This window comes from Caloenas nicobarica, chromosome Z (assembly GCF_036013445.1).
Source record: "Caloenas nicobarica isolate bCalNic1 chromosome Z, bCalNic1.hap1, whole genome shotgun sequence".
NCBI classification, from domain to species: domain Eukaryota; kingdom Metazoa; phylum Chordata; class Aves; order Columbiformes; family Columbidae; genus Caloenas; species Caloenas nicobarica.
Window position 1 is genome coordinate 8,930,240 of NC_088284.1, and position 21,904 is coordinate 8,952,143.

The 21,904-nt window shown below is 44.2% G+C and overlaps 2 protein-coding genes across 2 annotated transcripts in view; one reads left to right on the forward strand and one right to left on the reverse strand.

Moving 5' to 3' along the window:
- The window catches only part of DCAF12 (DDB1 and CUL4 associated factor 12), a 29,988-nt gene extending 14,894 nt beyond the window's left edge, over nt 1–15,094 (reverse strand). The window contains exons 1-4 of the mRNA XM_065657033.1: nt 14,842–15,094; nt 13,848–14,102; nt 3,244–3,450; nt 1,934–1,994 (exon numbers count right to left, since the gene is read on the reverse strand). Of these exons, the coding sequence (XP_065513105.1) occupies nt 1,934–1,994; nt 3,244–3,450; nt 13,848–14,102; nt 14,842–14,922 (604 nt within the window). The 5' untranslated portion in view covers nt 14,923–15,094. The remainder of the gene's footprint in view (nt 1–1,933; nt 1,995–3,243; nt 3,451–13,847; nt 14,103–14,841) is intronic.
- Nucleotides 15,095–17,017: 1,923 nt separating this feature from the next.
- Nucleotides 17,018–21,904, forward strand: part of UBAP1 (ubiquitin associated protein 1) — a 37,224-nt gene continuing 32,337 nt past the window's right edge. The window contains exon 1 of the mRNA XM_065656118.1: nt 17,018–17,159. The gene's annotated coding sequence lies outside the window, so the exon portion shown is untranslated. The remainder of the gene's footprint in view (nt 17,160–21,904) is intronic.

Below are 21,904 nucleotides of genomic sequence, written 5' to 3' on the forward strand. Positions count from 1 at the left end.
AGCTTCATAAAGGCACTCACACAGCAACAGGCAGCACATGATGCAACAGCCTGCCAGACAGTTCACGAGCTGATGGTTTTTAATGGCACCTAATCTTGTTTGTTATGGAGGCTGAATACTCAGCAGCAGAATTTCTAAAATATCTTGACATACTTTAGGAGGAAGCTGTCCCTTTTAATAGCCCTGGCAGGGGAAAAAGTCAACATATGTTGTTCAACTGGATAGCCCTGAAGCCAAGGAGAATATAATTTGTTGCCTAGGCTCGTGCCATCCTCGCAATTATTATTCATGCCATCTGAAGCTTTTGCCACGGAAAGCTTTTTCTCCAGCCAATACAACTGAGTGGAATGATGCATTCTCCTTCAGCTCTGGCAGTTTAGTCAAGAGTTTAATTTTATGCTTAGGGACTACCGAAATACACTGGTGAAGGTTCTACAGGCCTTGTTCTTCTTGAAGTTAACACAAGCAAGAGGAATAATCGAGCCTTGGGTTCTCTTTGTACTCCCTCAACAGTTTTGATGGCAGTGAGAAAGTGTACTGCCAAATCTCAGACCTCAGGCTACATGACTGGTGTGATCTGCCATGCAACCAAGTGCCCTTTTTCCCTTGTGTGGCATTTAACTTGCCCCAAGAAAGTCACCAAAAATGCATTTAGTTTCTTAATTCAGGCAAAGATATTTGCTATATCCTCCATGTTTGGAGTTCAAATATTTCTGCTCGGCACTTTCAGATACAGACGTAATGGAAATCTGTAAGACTAAATCAATGTCAGAAGTTACTTGTCTTTGTTTTCTCCTGATTAGGGTCACCAATGAGGTTCTGAATAACTTTGTTTAGCAATCAGACTTGCAAATTGCCTTCAATGAGTCTTCCCTGATATCTCAGGTCTGGAGACCAGAACCTACATCCTGCTGCAAGCATCACACAACAGAGAACACAGCAGTCTTCTACTCCACCTCCACCCTTGAGCACGGATGAAACATTAGGAGCAACACACTTCAGTCTCACATTCTGTGCCTCTCTGTTCCAGTGGGTCCTTATCTTTCCCTTGGATATCCGTAATCCCTCTGCTGTTCAAGCTTACTAGCTGACAATGGTTTTTAATGCGGATATTTGGGTTGGAAACTTGGAAGAATAAATTTTTATATTAAATTCAAAATAAAATTCCTGGATTAGCTTTTTATTTTCTGAAAATAAAAATCTTACTGAACTAACAATTCAAGTATTTGAGTTTTATATGAGACTCTTATGACCTTCTGTCACCTGCAGTTTGATACCTCCTTGTACAGAATACTACACTCTGTCAGCAAACAGTAAACTACTAAATGAATGCAAGAGCATATTAGTATTGCTGCCTTTATCCAAGTAAGTAATACTTTCTGAAGTTACACTGATTGTTCAACTAGTTACTAAAAAGTCAAGAACTGACCTTTTCTATTACAGCCTTCTATATTTACTGCCATAGTATATATATCAATATACATGTATATATACACACACAAGTATACTTATAGCTTGACAAAAGACAGTATTCATTAATTAGCCTTTCATAGGATTTCAGGAAACTGATATTGTTGTGCTCTATTCCAAAGTTATTATCTGATAACCAACACCCCTCTTGAAATTCTTATTCTTCTGTGGAAACCTTTCCTGTAACTCTTTGTGTTCAGACACCCTCTCATGGCAACATCTACTGGAAAGAGTAAAATTCCCTGTGATACTAGAAAAATAAAATCTAGACCAGGAACATACAAATAAAACAAAGTGAAGCAGTGTATTAAGACCAAAAAGGGTTTAAATAGCCAAAGTAGTTCCAAGTAGTTTCAAATGTCCTGATCAAGGGTTTTCCCCAAGATCTGTCAAGTATGGTACATCAGTTTAAATTTCTGAAGAGGGGGGGGAAAAAAAAAAAGAGAGAGAAAAATTATTTTACCAGAAACAGCCATAGTATCACTGATCCACGCAATTGAAAATATCCAGTCCTTATGTCCATCCTAAAAGAAAAAAGACAGATTTTTCTGTGTCATTATACTCTAGAGTGGTCCCAAAGCAGGTAAGTATTCTTCACTTTTTTAGTACAAACTCAGAAGACAGACCTGCATTAAAAACATGCAGATAAGATTCCAGTATCAAGCTGGAGAAGTTTACGCATCTAACACTAATTTTAACTTTTAAAAAAGTTTGAATTGTATCATGAATAGAGAGCAATTAAGTGATTAAAAAAACAGGTCTCTGACCAAGGACAAAGAGAAATCAATTCTAAGGACTTAGATTTTCCATTTGGAAAGCAACATTCCTTCTGTAAAGTAGCTACTTATTTCCTCAAATGCACATCCCTACTACAAGAAATAACCAAAGCCTTGTGTTCACAATATATGACCCACAGATTAATTTTTCAAGACTGTTACTTCAAGAACCTTTTCTTCGGCAGGTGAGAAACCTATAGGGAAAAATGCTATAAGGCTCTAGTTCTGTATGAAAAGCTGCAGAGTCACAGCAGCACACAAATGCATAGCAAGTCATACAAATCTTCAGAGTTGTGCCTTTCTGCAGGTGGTTATCTGCTGCTGCAGAAACTCTGACCCGACCTCTGCTGTTCTAGTTAGCATCTATGTGAAGTCCTGATCAAAAAGGAGAAATGAGAGAGAAGTGCTTATGGGACACCACTATCCTAACATAATCCTTCTTCTCTTTTTAAGACTGGCTATTTTAAAAAGGGCTCATGATATTTCAGAAATATAAGCAGTACCAGAGTGTAACAAACAGCCATAAACCACTGGGTTAGAACCAATCCTTAAAGCCAAGTTCCACCTCTGGAATAATGCATACAGAAGCTGCACTGGAGAAGGGGAAAATTTTAACAACTTCTATCATATTTTCAGTTCCTCAAATCAGCTTCTTCACTAAAAGCAGTTTCAGAGGTCACCACCACAATTAGACTTAAACATTTAGGATTTTGTTACATCTTCAGTACTTAAAAGTAATCTGAAGTAGACCTGAATGTAGGTGAGGAAGAAGAAATCTGATTCAGAACCCGAAAACTGTCTCATATGTTTAGGTACTCTCTCTCATTTGAGGTACCTCGTAAAAAAAGACAACTTAATCAAGGATGTTTTCAAGATTTTAGAAATTCTCTCTCCACTATACGACTCCCAAATTTTAACCCTGCGCTGACATTGGGCGCTTCAAGGTAGTAAATTTTTTAAGTGATAGAATAAACTTTTCCCAAATACTCCGACTTACATCTCCCACACAGACAGGATCAAGTGTAGGCAGACGATAAATTGCAAGGCTGTTGGGGTTGTCTCCACCTGTGGCCAGGAGGGTCCTCGAGGGGTTGAGCTCAATGGCATGAATGCCACATCCCTGCTGGTTCACCATGCCAGGTTCACGATCTTTCAGAATAGGAATCTTGGTAATTTGACCAGTCTGGACATCTACTACAAATAACTGAGGAAAAAAACCAGGAGATGCAAGTCATCATCAAACAGATAAGAAAAACAAGATGGTAAATTATCCTCCCTATTTTGACTTGTCATTCTTTTCAAGTTGGAATCCACAAGTATGGCTGAAAATGCCTAAATTCCCTCTTAAAACAAGTAAACTAACTTCATTAGTGTTTTTTATTCCAATCATCCCATTTGGTTTTCACTCTAACAGTAGAGAGAGGAGAGAAATTTGTCATGGGACGTTTCCCATTTAACAAAACCCTTATAACTAAAACTCTTTCCTTGTTCAATATTGTGATTTAAAAAAATATTGTTTTCCAGTTTCCCTGTACAACGGTGAGCGAGAGAGACTCGAAACAGCCAGGAAGTCCCAAAAGGCTCAGCACAAGTCTCTTGCCTCCCAGGTAACATCCTTACCATGAATTTTTTGCTTTGGCAAACTGACACTTCATACATTTATATAATTAGAGTTGTTTTTCTGGTGATACCCAGAGAATAATAACTAAATGTAGTACTGTCAATGCGAACATCTAAAAGGGTATCCAGCTACCTACCTCATCGTGCATGAAGACTGGAAGTTGGAGCTCTATGTCAGTGTCCCCTTGGCAGAAAACTCAGTTATAAAACCTTATAGTTCTTCAAACAGACATTACACATAAAGATATGTCAGTTCAAACATATGCAACCGTAGCGTTACAACCTAAACTAGAACAAAGTTTTACATGGCCTGCCAAAGTGCACTTTCATTTGGGAGGCTCTTGTGCCAGATCATTCCACGTGTGTCCAGGGGGCAACTGCACCAACAGTCAAGTAGGTACAACAGGTGGGACAAGGCTTGTGAGGAGGCAGGTGTGACGCAAGGAAATGGAGGATCTGAAGGTGACTTGGCACTACATGATGCAGAATCACAGCCTAGAATTATAATTAAATTCCATTCTACACCCCTCCCTAAGTTTGTCCCTTCTATAAACAAAGCCTCTGGAAGTAAACTGAAGATGGAGAAGGCAACAGGAATAGAAAAGAAAACCCATTGTTATTTAAAAAAAGCACAGCTAAAATAAATTGTTCTGAAATCCTTTGTCAGACACTCCTAGAAGGAGAGAAGAGAAACCTAGAGGTTCTCAGGGAGAAGTTATATGTACAAGTTGCTTTTGGTGAACTCTCACAAACCAAGAAAGTGTAGCTGCATATTTATTATTAGTGATGTACCAAACTAGCAGATATTAATGTCAAATCAAAACCTGATCAAGTATGGTATGGTAAACTCATTCTACAGAGAAAGCGGAAATCCCTTCATTGCTATTTCTGTGTTGCGTCTAGAATTACGCTTGTGTTGTGTCTACAATTATGCATCACCTTCAACCTGCAACTGCTCTTCCTCGGTATGCAGCAGCCTTGCACAGATGACTGTTCCTACAGGGACTGAATTCTCCTGTTTAGTTCTTTGTTCTACACGCAGGTGTGGGGTCAGGCAACAGCTGAAGTGCAGCTGGGTAGGAGGGAGGCACTCTTCACTTCTCCCAAGGTTTACAATGCAGTTCACTGCCCGAGACAGCTGGTTAAAGCATGATGCACACAGCAGTCCCTCTGCCCTAACCACATCCCTGAAAATTAACACTTGCACTATAGGATCAGTACCAGTAATTCCCTCTCCTCTCATCCTGCTTGTCCTGCCCCTTCTTCCTTCCAGCAGAAACACAACTCCCTCCCCCATCCTCCTCCAACTACTGAAAACCAAACAAACAAAACACAAAAATCAACATTTAAGTACCTAAGATTAAGGCTTGCATGTGTCATCTGCAAGTCCTAAAGCTGGCACCAGAAGTGCTAATTAGGAAAACACAACCACAGCTTAGGATGTCCACAGACTCGGGAAAATTGGGCTTCAGCTGTAAGAGACTCATACTTCAAAGAGCATCTCAACAGGTATGAGGACTGAAATTAAAAACCCTTCGCATTCTCCAGTCTGACAACACTATCATACATCCATGTTTGATACAATGTTAATGAAGATCACTCTAATGCAGAATTCCTTTAGGTAAACTCTAACCTAACTAGGCTGAAAAGGTAAAGAACTTGGACACACACAGTGCTGAAGCATCAGACCCTCACATTTCTGCCCTTGATCTTCAACCTCGATGTCGTTTTCCTATAACAAGTTTCAAAAGTAAGATTTTCTCAGAAGCAGCAACAGGACACATTTCTTGCAGTGCTTTCACCTGCTGTACCCTACTCTAATCTATCCTCAGCCCTTGAATTGCTTTGTCATTGCTTCACATCTCCTCTGGTTGCACAGTATTACCTCAAGCAGAACAGCAACTGCCCTTCGGGCAAGAAAATTCACTCAGTTAAGGGACAAGATTTGTAGTTTCAGCTGTACGGTTTTAAGCAGCAACTTCTCCCCTTGCTTGGTAAGGAACTTGGCACACTGTGGTTAGTTTAAAAACAACCACCGCTACCCTAGAATAAAATAAGCAAGCACTGTCTGCGTATGCTAGGATTCTTGCATCACCTGGGGCAGGAAGACAGATGCTCACACTGCACCACTGATTGCCAAGAAATTTTCCCTGTAAATACAGAAAACAGAAGCCAAGAGAAGCCAAACAGTTGTTAGACACTTCTAAAGCCAAAAAAGGGAGGAATGTTAAGAAACAAGATAGGCACCCAGCTAAGAATGCAGAAAATTTAAATACTGTTTTAAGAGTTTTAAAGACACTACAGTAAATAAAGTACAAAATATCTGACTGCTTTTAATAAAGTACAGCCAAAACCACAGTATAAAATGACATAAATTCAAAGAAAAAACCAGAAATTGGCCTACTTCTTCTAACAAAACTGGTACCTTCAATACATCTGCAAATAACTCCAAAGCAGTCTGGCGTCTAAGAGTCTTGCCCAAGCCCCCATAGCTGAACTATACTTTTTTTTTCTTTATCTCAAGCAGGAATAAGAACTTCTTTCCCAGCTACTCATCATATAGAAGCTAAAAATCAGCCACAAAAACTCCTCCTGGATGCAGTAAACCCCCACCAATCTCCAGACAGTGAATTGTGCATATTTGCCCCTTGTTTTTAAGCTTTACATATAATTTGGTTCTTCCTGACAGTAAAACGTATGCATGTCAGCCATTAGCGTGCCAAATAACTTAACATGCCAGATTTACTAAGCCAGGATTGCTTTGGCCACCTGCCAGAAGGCCAAGGACCACACTTCATCTGTGAAAAACTCAGCTGTCACGTTCTCTGCAGGACAACCTTGTTCTAACAAGGAAACAGGCTGGATGACATGACAGCAAGAAATTCACCTTCAGTCTTTTATTTTTAAAGCAATTCTGAGGTACCGCATGCAACAGCGCTGTCACTCGAGGATCAAGGCAAACAGCCATGACTGGGTACTATAGTTGTCATAGCCACGAATCTTTATGATCTGGCCCTACTTTTCACACCCCATGAGATTACTTGCCGTATGCTTATTTTTATTTTGGTTTGCAGAAGTGGCGAGAAGTAATTTTCGCAAATGGCTCCCATACATTTCTATGTGGCTGTCCCCTTTTAAAACTGCTTATGATCAAGTTAATCAAAAAACTGCTCCACTTCATTGACGAGGGAACTTAACTAATCGACTTGCCAAAAGTAAACGCTGTGGCAGGGAATCCAGTATCTGAGGACTAGAGCCTGAGCTGCAAAAATCTACCCTTCTCTTATATACAATGCTGACAGCAGAATGGTTTGCCAGGCTCTTCTGTCATGTCTACTTCCATTTCTTGATCTGTCTTTTGGAGACAACAGTTTATGGGAAAAAAAATAAATAAATAACCAAAGGTATACATTCATTAAATGTAAGACCCCTTCCCATGCATTTTTAATGGAAAGCATTGACTTTATACAGTAAGATTAAAACATGTGCCTATGAAATGCCATTTCAAGGCAGCATGTAGACTCCCTGGTGTCCTCTGCTGCCACCCCTGCACACAAAACAGCAGATGAACAGGCAGCCTGATCTTTTAGTTGATTGTACAAATCAATTGGAACAAAAGCAAAAAGTGCTACCCTGAGCTACAACATGCTTTTATTACACAAGCAGGATGGACACAGATTTGAAACTTGCATGAGAGTGCTTGGTCTTCACACAGGAAGAAGGGCTCATGATACGCACTGCCCTCCATCTCTTCACGTACTGCTCTCAAAAAAATCACAGCCACATCTTGTCATTCACACTAACATTTGAAAGAAACCCAAGACAAACACAATGCCTTGCTAAAAACAGAGCCACTAAGAGAGAGAATCAATCGCAGTTAAGTTTCACAATTAGTTTAAGCCAGTCTTTGAGAATCCATGTGCTTCTTCCTCACCCACCCAGTCTCGCCACCCTTGTGACAGCTACTAGTCCTCAGGTAGCTGCAACGTCAGCTGGATCATATCTCTGCATTTGGTGAAAACTGACCCTACAGGAAAATCCGTCCGAACACAAAGCAGCGAGCTGATCCAGCTGACTCCCCAGCCACAGGCACATCAGTGCCAGCAAGAATGAGCAGGTGGGAACATCCCATTCAGGAAGGCACAACTCCAGAACAGCTGAAGCTGGTCATAAAAATTTCACTCTCAGCCAAGCTGGAAAATGACATAATTGTATTCCTACAAATTTGGGTTTTTTGCTAATAAAACAAAGGCAAGACAATGGTTACAGTGTCATTACACAAACAGTATTGCTGGTGACACTGGGTAACAATGTTTGATTTTTCCCAGTTCTCAGTCTTGCCTTTTATTCAGATTGTAAACATCCCTCTTTTCTATGTTCATAAAATGCCTGGTATAAGGTTCTTCTGTTCTTTGGCAATACAGATTAATTAATATATGTCAAGCCCCAAAGAAACATGGACTCTTCAAGCTATCAAATTCGTACATCTCCTTTTCAGTGTAGATCTGAACACGGAATCACAGAATAGTTTGGGTTGAAACGGACCTTCAAAGCTCACCTAGTCCAACCCCCCTGCCATGAGCAGGGACATCTTCAACTAGATCAGGTTGCTCAGAGCCCCATCCAGCCTGGCCTGGGATGTCTCCAGGGATGGGGCATCCACCACCTCTCTGGGCAACCTGGACCAGTGTGTCACCAACCTCATTGTAAAATATTTCTTCCTCATGTCCAGCCTGAATCTCCCCTCCTTTAGTTTAAAACCATCACCCCTTGTCCTATCACAACAGGCCCTGCTAAAATGTCTGTCCCCATCTTTCTCATAGAACCCCTTTAAGCACTGAAAGGCCACAATAAGGTCTCCCCAGAGCCTTCTCTTCTCCAGGCTGAACAACCCCAACTCTCCCAGCCTGTCCTCCCAGCAGAGCTGTTCCAGCCCTCGGATCATTTCTGTGGCTCCTCTAGCCCCTCTCCAACAGGTCCACGTCTGTCCTGTGCTGAGGGCTCCAGAGCTGGATGCAGGACTCCAGGTGGGGTCTCACCAGAGTGGAGCAGAGGGGCAGAATCACCTCCCTTGAACTGTTGGCCACGCTGCTTGTGATACAGCCCAAGATACAACTGGCCTTCTGGGCTGCAAGCGCACATTGCCAGCTCGTGTCCAACCTTTCATCCACCAGCACCCCCAAGTCTATCTCTGCAGGGCTGCTCTCAATCCCTTCATCCCCCAGTATGTATTAATACCAGGGGTTGCCCCGACCCAGGTGCAGGACCTTGCACTTGGCCTTGTTGAACCTCATGAGGTTCACAGGGACCCACTCCTTGAGCTTGTCCAGGTCCCTCTGGATGGCATCCTGTCCCTCAGGCGCGTCAACTGCACCACTCAGCTGGGTGTCATCCACAGACTTTGCTGAGAGTGCACTCGATCCCACTGTCTATGTCACTGATGAAGATATTAAACAGTACTGCTCTCAATACGGACACCTGAGGGACACCACTTGTTACTAGTGTCCATCCAGATATTGTGCCATTGACCACTACTCTCTGGGTGCGACCATCCAACCAACTCTTCATCCACCAAACAGTCCACCCATCAAATCCATATCTCTCCAGTTTAGACAGAAGGATGCTGTGGGGGGCCGTGTCAAAGGCTTTACACAAGTCCAGATAGATGACATCTATAGCTCTGCCTTTTGTCCACTGACGTAGTCACTCCATCACAGAAGGTGGTTTGGTTGGTCTGGCAGGATTTCCCTTTGGTGAAGCCATGCTGGTGGTTTCAAATCTCCTCCCTGTCCTCCATGTGCCTCAGCAGAGGTTCTAGAAGGATCTGTTCCATCATCTTCCCAGGCACAGAGGTGAGGCTGACAGGTCAGTAGTTCCCAAGGTCCTTCTTTGTACCCTTTTTAAAAATGGGTGTGATGTTTCCCTTTTTCCAGTCAGCAGGGACTTCACCTGATGGCCACGACTTCTGAGATATCATGGAGAGTGGCTTGGCAAGTACATCAGCCATGCACTAACATGCACTAATCCTAATACAAAACCTACTCACAGGTTGCGCAGTACAGGTGACATAAGTGGGTAACGGCCTCAAATATCCTCCTTGAAAGAGCATGAAGAGGAATAATCCAGAATATAAAGAATCCATCTAAGAAGCGAGCAGCAATAAAAGCAGCCAGCGAGTTGACTGACTCTGAATTCACATTTCCAGAGACAAGACCATGCAATCAGACACTCCACCTTGCTATGAAACTGAAGCTCTACTAGCTAACAGGCACACACTTTGGTGTCATTGGAATTGTTCACTGCAAAAACCACATTTGTCAGTTTTTATGTGTGTCTTGCCCTCTGTGTTTGATTTCAAGAGGCTGGTAGACAGTTAACGCGTGTCGACAGATGGCAATGGATGGAGAAGTGAGAGACTTCAGCTGCTAAAGGGCATCTCTGCCACACACACCATACCTGGCACAGAAAGTACCAGACTTCGAAGGCAGACACGGGTATCGCATGCAGTTGACTGAAAACCAAATACTCTTGAGATAAGAAACAACACCTGGCTATTTACTCACAAGCCACTGAAAAAAAGGTGAATGCAAGTGCCAGCTACAGGCATCAGAGGTTTATTTACACTGAGTTTCGCTCACTGTTCTGTGGACTTTGAGTTACAAACTGCAGGAGCTTGACTTCTCATTCCCTCCCTGGGATCAGAAATGAGCAGTCTTCTTGATTCTTCATTACATGTGCAAAGCCAGAAGACATGTGAACATGCAAAGCAAGTGGAAGTCGTTTTACCCATAGAGTCCATATTCGTGGATGGAGGAGTAACTGTGCATTGTATTCTCACCACAACAATCCCAGGTCTACAAGACCAGGTTATAATTGTACGAGATGTACAGAACAGACATGGGATCTCTTGAACAAATTAGAAGTCTCTGAGAGGAAAAAAGAGCTGGTGATTTACAGCAGGGCATCCAAGGCAACAGATGAATCTACCAGAGAGAGGAAAGCTATCAGCTAGCATTCAGAAAGCAAACCTTTCATGCCTCGGAAGAGCCACCTGAGAAACCAGAAAAGAGCATTCAGTAAGCAAGTTTTTAAATGCAAATATATCTATCAGACCTGCCCAGGGAAAAAAAAAAAAAAAGATTTGAGGCAATTATATTCTCAAGGAACTGAAAACTAATACAGTTCTTGCATTTAGGGAATTATATACAGCTCTTGTATTTTTTCATCCTTAACAATTAGCAAAAGAACTATGTCGTGAACACATACACAGAACTAAGGGAAGAAAAGAAGTCTTTGTCATTTCCTGAAAATGGTAAAACACAAAACAAAAACCCCAAACAAACAAAAAAACAACCACACCACACCAAACTTCAGCAATCTCCTGTTCGGTGTTTTTGTTTGCCATAACCTTGTCTCCTACATAAGTCTCAAAGTTTGTCTGGGAAGTATGAACAGAAGGCATTGATTACAGACAGTATCTTCTTCTGAGATCTCTCAGCATCAGCCTCTGGCAATTTAGATGCCGAGGTGACACACCCTAAACATCTGCACCTCTCAGAGTTTTCCTGCTCATTGATTTGAATGTGAAAATCCTTAAGCAGCCCATTCCAGTTGAGGAGGTTCTTGCAAACAAGAATCCTGTCTCAGTAAAGGCCCGGTGACGGTCTTTGAATTTTTAGACACTTGAATGTTTATATAGGTTCCATAATTTGAAATCTATTGGAAAAGGCATGCACCTTTAAGAAACTCAAATATTTGATTCACAGCTGACTAACTGTGAGCACCTAGATCCACTGGAGAACGATGAAGTTATTTCATATACACAACCATACCCATGGATATTTTGAAGGATAAAAAGTTACCCCAAATAATTAAACAAGTTATAATCCTCATTAAAAATGAGCAGCTAACAGAGAGCTCCATATTCCACTCAGTGTTTATAGTGACTAGTACTGTCAAGTGACTAAAAGCAAACTTACTTCTCAATGACAGGAGTGTATTTTTGTTTGCTTATTAAAAATAGTGAATCCTTCTGGCATGGCATAGCCAAGGGCAATTTATAAATTAAATGCTAAAAGCTCTCAGTGTGACATTCAAGCTTTGATTAAAATGAATGCTATGGTTTATATTTTTCTGTTTTATTAACTTTAATTATGTGCAACTCCAATGCAGCAAAACCCATTAAAGTCAACCAAGTTGTTTTAGATTTACTCCCAACTTAAACACCACAACTTCAGCATATAAGAATCAGCAAAGAAATTCTCCTTTGTTAGGTCGCTTACTCAGGAGAGGAGAGCGAAAATCTCGTAATTAGAGTGTAGAGTCTAACACTCTACTTGTTCAAATGTGAACATAGAGCAACCAAACTAAAGCTATTACAGTATTCATAACTCATACACAGTCTTTCACAATGTTTTTTTCCATAATACTTACATTTTGCTTTGTAAAAGACAAGGTCCACATTAGGTCTAGCTGTGGAACCACACACTTCATTGCAGTGTATACGGTGGGAACAACAATATGGTTGAATCCCTCTTCAGTTCCACAATTGTTTGGTCCCAAACAACTTTCTGCAAGGTTGCGTTAACAACGCACTTGTCCATTTATCTTCGCTGGAGCAGTGCTGGAACTACAGAAGCTACAGAACAGAGCAAAATTGTTCCAGCTCTATAAAACACACAGTGATCTTGCTGGAGTAAGCAAGATTTTTGAGAGCTTGTGTTTCAGCAGGAGTTTGTCTCCTGTAAACTGTTCCATGCACAGCGCTGGCTGCTGACTAGCCTAAACGATGAACACAAGTGGAGAAAGAAGGGAGAGAGATCCTATTTGAAGCTTATTCCTGTTAAAAGACTGTTTTGTTTATACAACTAGGCCTTGCTTCTTAAGAGTTACTGCATGAAAGCCTCCTGCTGTGTAACTATGCATAATAACAGAATATGTGAATTGAAGAAAAAAATACCTTGCAAGTCCAACCACTGAGCCTGGCTTCTGTGCAAAAAAAAATCATGAGGCAAAGAAACAACCACAGCAACTGATACACTTTGAGGTTTAAGAGCTGCTTGACCTATACATTCCTCACAATGCCTGACTTATTTCTATGGCATTAAGCAACTTGGAAAGAACAAATGTAGGATTTGGCACTAACTCAATCAGAACTTCATACATGAAATTGCAACCTCAGCTAATGAAATTGGTCTACTAACTCCAACAGTTAGAATATTTCCTAAGAAGTATGAACTCCTGCATTTATTAATCACATAAGAGGTTATTTTAATATTCCCCTATAATGTTTCAAATCCGAAGCATCACTTTAAGAGTCCGAAGAAGTTTCAGTTTTTGCTGAAGCATATAAAGTTACATAAACAAGAGAAATTATTTGAACACTGAAAGCAGACTTAGAGCGAAAAAAATCACGAAGTGAGCAAGCAAGGAATAATCCTGAAGGTCTGAAATTAATTTTTTCAGCTTGGAACATTTCTAGCTACTCTGACAAATATCTCGAGTTCAATCACAGCCTTTAGTTTCGTAGCAGCTTTTCAAAATGATCAGCATGGAACCACACATAAAAACAAACCGCCTAAGATTCTTCATAACGAAAATTAGTGTCTTACTAGCAACTTCTGCCAGCCATGATGACAACCACTTAGCAAAGGCAGTGACGTTCATTTAATTTTCCATTTGCAGGACAAGAAGGAACATCGAGCCCCATTGCTGCTCTCCATCCCGCACACAGATGTGAAGTGTTCTGCGCAGGTCAGGCAGAACCTGTGCCTCATGCTCAAGTTCACAGCCATCATTTTCAGATGAGAACGGGTCATCATTAACCATCGCCTTCATTCAAAATTAATTATGCATGATTTTGGCTCTGCTCCTAATTACGTCCCAATATTTTCCTTGGCATTCTACATACTTTGGTTACGGTAAGCACCATTCAGGGTGGGGGTGGAATAATTAACAGAGAAACAGAGAGGTGGCACTTACTGTGTTGCATTTTGTGCCACACACCACTTGTCGGTGGTTCAGCCACTGGGAGGCAAACACTTTATTGAGGGTTCCGAGGTGGAATTCTCTCTCCTTCAGGAGGCTGGGAAGCTGCTGGGCTGCGTATCCATGTAATAGGCGGTGATAGCTGGACTCATTCTGCATCCAGATCTCTCTACCTTTCAGGTAGTACACCAGAGACCTTTTTACTGGGCAGAGTCTTCTCCTTTTGTGAACTGAGTGATCCCACCCATACTGTGGAGAAAAAAAAACCCCACGGAAATTAGATAGAGCAACTGGAACAAATGTAAGGCACGACCTTTCAGAGTTCAGAGATATTCTCAGCAAAATACCGAAGTCTTCCAAACTACCCACGGGATATTGTACACATAGGTTAACTCGGGAATGCTAATAAAGCCTTCAACAACATAAAATTAATCATGTGTATTTACTAAAGAAGTAACACTGAGACAGCGTTAAAAACAGCTCGGAGCAGTTTGGCACCCTTGGGACGCCTGTAGAAGCGAGAGGAAGCCGAGAAGCACTTTACAAAGGAGGGGGCAGCCCGGGGGGTGTGGGGTGAGGGGTGACACCGCCCGATACCGACCGCGCTGTTCATCGGCCTCCTCCGGCCCGGCCGGGGGTCGCCCCGCAGCATCGCGCAGCCCGGGGGGGCGGCGGGACCCGGCGGTTACGGCCCGAACGGCTGAACCCAACGGGAGCAGCGCCGGCGGGGGTGGGGAGGCAAGAACCAGGAGACGCTGCGGGGCAGGGAGCGGGGGCCGGCGGGCACCGCCGGCTTTAACGCACCGGGGCCGGACTGCTCGCCAGCCCCCCGCCACGCCGCCTCTCCCAGGCAACACCCGCAACCCCCGCCCCAACCGGGCACCCGGACACGACAGCCGCGGCCGGGGCTACACCCAGAAACCGGCACGCACCCCCGCTCCCGGGACAAGGGCTTTCCCCGGCCCTCCCCCCGGCCCCCTCACCCTACCTGCTCCCCCTGGAGCCCCCCGGGCCCCGCGGCGGCGGCGGCCGCCGCTTTCCGCTTCCTGCTAACTGTTTTCCGGGCCATAGTAGCAGAAGGAGGAGGAAGAGGAGGAGGAGGAGGAGAAGCCGTGAGCCCGGCCCGGGCCCCACATGGAGCAGGAGGGGGAAGCGGCCGCCAGGGGACGGGGCATATAAGTGCGGGCAGCCGGTCCCGGTCACTCTCCGCCACAGGCCCCGCCGACCGCGCTTCACGACATTTTCCCCGGGACTTTTTTTTTTTTTTTTTTTTTTTACGACGTCGCACCTTTGCGGCCGCTCCCCAGCCCCGCCCCCAGAGCCTCGTTTCCTAGCAACCGGAGGGGGCAGGGCGGCGAGCTGCCAAGGCAACGGGGGCCCCCATTAGGGCGGGGCGGCGCCGCCTGGCGGGGCGGAGGTCTCCGCGGACCCCGCTGGTCTCGGCACCGGCTGAAGCTTTTCTTTCTTCGTTTTATTTTCGAGGAACCGAGGCTCGACGCGCGATGCCCGGCGGGGAGAAGCCGTTTGGCCGACAAGAAGCGTCGCTTTGTCACCGGCTTCTCTGAGTGGGCGCGGGGCTCCGGTGCACAGTGGGGTGGTTTGGTTACACATTGCGATGCTCCATTCCACGAGGAAACTCCCATATTAGAGGGGTATGAAAGGACATATAGAATAATTTCATTTAATTATGCCACTTTAAAACTATCGTGGGTGGGTGTGTGCTTTTCCTTATGTACACGTAGCTCATATGTGCACTTTTTCCTACGCTTATGGAGGCAAATATTGACCCAAACCAAATGCTTATTGTTTTGCAAGTGACATTGCAGAGAAAAGAAGGAAGATGAGCAGAAAAAGAGAAACATATGACTTGCAGACTCCAAAAACAGGCAGCTCCTGACTGCTTGAAACCCTCTGGCACCTCAAGTCACATGAAATTGGTAAACATTGTGTTCTCCTGATAAATAACACATTTCTTTTAAGCCTTTTTTTTTTTTTTCTGGTGCTTTCATCTAACAAACCTCGGAGAAAAGGGTATTGTGAAAAGCCAAACTGAAAAAAAAAAAAACCAACAACAAACCAAACAACTGTAAAAGAACCTCACGGGCTGCCCATCTTCCTCCGAGGATAAAAAGCCCAAGAGAGAATTTTAGTTTGGCTGTTTTCAGCCATGTTTTACTGCAATTTACCCCTCTCCACATCTTCCTCACATACACACAACTGCCACCTGCGTTTTGGACGAAACCCCTTCATTTTGGACCAAGACACTCTCAGAAGGCTGAAAACCCCCTTGCAAAGATGCACGAGGGGCTGAGCACCGTGCTCTGGCACACTGCAGCGGGCAGGCCCCACAAGGAGGGGACGGGGCGGGCGTGGAGGCGGCCGAGGCTGCTGAGGGAAGGGGCTGAGGCACATGGGGTGAAATCACAGAACGTCCTGAGCTGGAAGGGACCCTCAAGGATCATCGAGTCCAACTCCTGTCCCTGCACAGGACAACCCCACAGTTCACACCGTGTGTCTGAGGGTGTTGTCCAGTCTCTTCTTGAGCACTGTCAGGCTTGGGGCCGTGACATCTCCCTGGGGAGCCTGTTCCAGTGTCCAGCACCCTCTGGGGGAAGAACCTTTTCCTAATGTCCAACCTGACCCTCCATGGCACATCTTCCTGCCATTCCCTCGGGTTCTGTCACTGGTCACTAAAGAGAAGGGTTTGTGCCTGCCCCTCCTCCTCCCCTTGTGAGGAAGCTGTAACCGCCATGAGGTCTCTCCTCAGCCTCCTCCAGGCTGAACGAACCAAGTGACCTCAGCCACTCCTCACACGGCTTCCCCTCAAAACCCTTCGCCAACTTCATAGCCCTTCTCTGGACACTCTCTAGCAGCTCTGTATCTTTCTTACACTGTGGCGCCCAGAACTGCACACAGTGCTGCAGGTGCGAACCGCCGGGCCCGGCTCACCGCCTCCGTGCAGCCCCCGGAGGATGCCGTGGCTGTGCGGGGCAGGAGGTGCTGAGGAGCCCCGGGGACAGACCCGCCGCCGCCGCGGAGACCGGCCCGGCCGCCGCCGCCCGCCCCAGCGGAAAGAGGCGTGGCTCCGGGCTAGCCACGCCCCTCTCCCCGCTGCGGTGACGTCACCGCGAAGTGACGCCAGCGCGTCGCCGGGGCGGTGAGGCGGACGACAGGTAGACAAGATGGCGTCGCCCGGACGAGGGGCTGGAGGTGGCGACGCGGCGCGGGTTTCGTAGGGGCAGGCGGCGGGCAGCGACCGCGGGGGCAGCCGGAGCCGCCAGCTGGGGGCCGCCAGGCGCCGCGCAGGTAACGAGCAGGTCGGGAGGGGGCAGGGGTGAGTGTGCTGGCCCCCCCGGTAGCGGGGCCTGGGCAGGCGGGGCGCAGCCGGCCGCTCCCCGCGCCCTCCGCCGGGCCCAGACTTCGCCGCCGCGTCTGCTGGTCCGGGGTGAGGGACCGTCTGCGTCCTGGCTGTGATTCAGCAGATGCGAAGGGGCGGCAGCGGGGCCGCTGGTCCCTCGGGGTGGGGCAGGCCGTTCGGGGGCCGCTGTCCCGGCCCCGGAGGGGAGCGGGCCGGGGGCGTTGCCGCAGCGTGTGGCGTCGCTCCGGCTGCGCGGCCTCTCGGTGCCGCTCTGGAAGGTGCCGTTTAATGGAGGCGAGAGCCCACAGGGCCGGCTCGGAGGGTCAGGGTCCTGGTGCTCTGTCCTGGGCTGGACCCGGGCGGGCAGCGACACTGCTTTCCCTGCGCTCTCCTGCTTTCCTGCTGGTTTGGGGCCCGCCTGAGTCAAGGGAATACCTTTCTGCTTAATAACCCTTGATGAATATGCGTTCTAAGAGCTAATTGCTGTTGAAAGCTGAGTGAACAGTTAGTGTGCGTGATACCTGGGAGTAAGTTCCTCCTCACAGTAACTAAATCTGTGAAGAACTGAGGCATCTGTTTTTGTTTGGGAGGGTGCGTGTGTGGTTTTTGTCAAGCTTGCCTTCAGGTAATCTGTTGGTTTCTGGCTCTTATGTTGTTAAAACTATACTACTCATTTTCCCTATGCTGCTTGTGACTTTAGATTTCTACTGTATTAAATCTTTGGTTGTGTCTTGTGGGCTGAAGAGACAAAACCATGTTTACTTCGTGGGTTGTAGCCCCCCACATCTCTGCTTGTGCTTAATATCTATTTCTGGATCTTTTCCAGTTAGCTATTCTGCTTTCGAATGGGGAAGAGGATCATATCTTTGTCTGTGTTTGAGATGCAGACATACCATGGATCTATAGACTGATATAAGAACTTCAGTTTTGTAGTTTCTAACTTCCCAATGCCTTATTTTCTGTTTGCTCAGTGCTTACTAGATGTGGAAGGTTTAACATTTTTATGAAGCTATTTAGTCTAATTCAAGAGCTGTCTTCCTGAGTTTTGATAGCTCAAAATCTGTCGTTTTAAAGGGAAAGTTAGGATTACTGTATTTTTTTAATTACTAAAAGAAATCACAATAGATGGAAATGAGTAATCACCTTATCAGGTATTTTTATTCCTCACATAATTTGAAAATTCTAAACAAGTAAATAAAGTAGTCTTACAGAACTCTTATGATGTTGTTGCTGTCTCATTAGAATGGAGATAAGTGAGTAGACACTGGCACTTGGCTGCACAACTGATATAGCTGCCATCATGTATTAATGTCAAATTTGAGCACTTTGAGATGGATATTCCCAAATGACAAGTGAGTATTGCCAGATGGAGGAACAACAGAGTTGTGACTGGTGATGTAACTTCAGTGGCTGTGCTACTGATAGATGGCATGCTGCATCTCACAGCCTGTTATGGGGTTTAGAGGTTTTTGTGGGAGCTTGGTTGGGGGAATCTTACTCCAGCTGTGACCTAGGGTGCTCAGGAAAAGGAGGAAGAGGTGATACTGCAATTAGACCTCTTTCTCACCTTGCTTCCTATGTCATCCTCAGAGGAAGGCACTTTTTGCATGTGCAGGATGGTGTTAGATTGCAGTGCCATGGCAGTACTGATACTTAAGTGACTTCAGTTTTCTGTATGGTCAGAGCTGTGATTCAAAAGTGGCAGCGATGCTTTAGATCACCATTGTAATTGGGTGACTCAGGCCTTTTAGGCAAAACTTTAAGGATGGAGGAGAGAAAAAATGTAGTCTTTAATCTTAACTTTTGCAAGCTTGTGGTTTTAGTTTGAGAAACAAAACTGAAAGTGATTGCACTTTTCGTGTCTCACCACCTATGTCTGGCCTGCAAGTCTGATAGTTCTTTTTTTCGCCTGTGAGTGCACTGTGGAGCAAAGGGTCTAGCCTCCCTAGTTGCTTCTACTGAAATCAGACACTGCGTAAGTCAAGCGAAAGCTGAAACCGTTACCTGAAGCTTCAAAGGGTAAAAAGCAAAGAAATCTCAGGTGTAAGATATGCAAATGGATAAATGAGAGTTTATCTTTAATCAGTTGAACTTCTGTTTTCAGAATATTTTGAGAATATACTGATTAATGTAGAGAATATACCGATCAGCTGGGAGGCTTGCTTTATAGTATATGTTGGTGGATAGAAAAATCTTAATGATGAAAAATCATCAAAAAAACACGTGAAAGAGCTCCATCTCCGTTGTTCACATGGTGTTTTGCAGTGCCCAGCACTTGTTATCCTGAGACAAAAATCTCTAACTAGCAGACTAAGAGTCCTGTTTCTGGGCCAGCCCAGCAGGCCACCTCATCTATCTTGGTCACACTGGCAGCCAGAGCTGTTTTGGCTGGTGCTGGTGGCAAAAGTGCTATAATGCCACAGAAAACATCACTTTACTGCCGCTCCTTTTTGATTGTGTAAGCTTATGTTTTTTTGTTGCTTCCACAAACTTTAGGGATTGATAATTCAGGACATTCAGCATTGTTGTCAATATCTAGTCTCTGTAATGTAAGTTTTTGACATCAGCCTGTTCCTGTATTTTACAGTTGGTGCTGGATTTAATGTTTTGATAAACTGATATGTGAGAAATTTAGTTTTGCTTGTTAGACAGAACTCTTATGCAGCCTTATCTGGCATTTTGTTTTTAATGTATCGCACCTGGTATTTTCAGTCATAAACTCCAGAACTTCTGCTGTCATTTTACAAGGATCTCTACCTAGAGCCATTACTATCTATTTCAAATTGATCAGTGCAGTTCAAATCAATGTCAGTGCAAAGGTCTAATGGAGCTGTAATTGAAAAGCTCTTGAAGATGTTTTGGAGAACTGGTGTTTGAAGAAAAGGCAAAAAACGGTTGTTTAAAAATTAGAAATAGCTCTCTTGTTTGAAAAAGTAGGTCTTCTAGGCTGCATCAAAGGTTGGTTTCTCTTCCCTGTATTGTGTCTGCTTGCCCTGATAACTACGAAGGCAGTGCTATTGATCTTGCAGTGTGTACCACTCTACAGTGGATCACTGGGATGGCAGTTGATCGCTCACGGTTTTTCTGTGTTAACTACTTTGGTAGGTAGTCCTCTCTGGTATGCAAGTGCATTGCTTAATGCTTCGACCCTCTGACTTGGTTTGGGTAAGCTCATGTTCTGTGTCCCTGCTGACCTTTTGCAGTCAGTGTAGTGTTTCATATTGAGATATCTAAGAGGAACTGGGCATTTTGATTTTTCCCTCTCCTAAATGATCAAATCTATTCCATGTCCTTCTTGCATGGTAATTTTGGTATGGCATTTTCGTGAATGTTAGGAAACGCTATCTTTCCTGAGGTGGGGAAAGGTTGAAAGAACAGCTTATAAGTCCAGACTTGGTTGTCTGTGTTGTGGTTTGTTGGTGGTTTATTGTTTGGTTGTTGTTGTTTTGTTTAGGGGTTTGGTTAGTTTTTGTTTGTTTGGGGTTTTTTTGTTTGTTTTGTTTTTTCCTCTTTGAAGGCTACCAGGTCTTTTCAGAATCCTTTAAGCTTGCAATGTACTTGAAACACTGAAGTATATCATTGCTCTGACTTAGATTTAAATCTTATTTTCTAGAAGGGAGAGTAGATTAGTTCAAAATACCGTGTTGCATTAGTAGCATTACAGTTTCTAGCTAACTGACCAAGTTCAAATGGAAATTCTGAGCTTGTATTTTCTCAGCTGTACTTTGTCTTGGAAACTCTTACACCAGAGTAACATTCTAAGTGAGGAAATCAGAACATGAGTCCTATCTAAGAAGCAGACAGTTCTTCAGCTGGAAGATGGTCTGAATATGAATATACTAAAACTACTAAGCTATTGGTAGTTAGCATCATGAAAACTAGTAATAGAGTTGTGAGCTCCTAGTTAGTCTGGTCTATGTTGCTGGAGATCAGCATTCATGATGACTGTCTGCTAGATTATGAAAGGTCTTAAATAAAATCTTTCATATAATGTACATGTTTGCTTGCACCACTTGACATCTCTAGGTTAGCAGCAGGTGAAGCTGTGACTGAAATGACTGGTGAGGTTTATTCCCTGAGTTTGGGAGGTCGGATTTCTAAGAGTATGCATGTTACCAGTTTTGCTATGGCAAATGTTAGCACTGTGCTTAATCTAGACATAGAGATGTGTATATGTGTTCAACTTGATTTGCCTCGTTAGTTCTGAACTCTAAAGCTGGACTCCTAGTTTATAAACACTCTGCAAAGTAATTGTTAAAGCATATGTATTTCCTTTTCTGATACAAGAAAGCCTCACTGGGTTCCACCCTAATGACTGTCATGTGGTGTCCTTGCACAGTAATGTATAATAGAAATATAGGAGACATATGTAGTAGGAAAAGGAGTTTATATTAATAAAATCACAATCATCTGGAATAAAATTGTGTGTGGCTTTATGCTGCATACCTTCTGAGCAAAGAATGTGTTCTTAATCTTTTAATTAAGTATTAGGTCACCACAAGCAGTTGTTGCCAGTCTGTTTGATTTCTTGGTAGAAAAAAGCTGAGATATTGAGTTTCATTTTGCTTGCAGTGTTCATAACAGTACAAAAAGTGGGTTATTTTGCTTTTCAGAAAGTACCTCTAGGTTCTTTATTGGGAAGAGGGGGAATGAGTAAGTGAATGTATGCCCTAAATCAGGTGTGAGTTGGAGT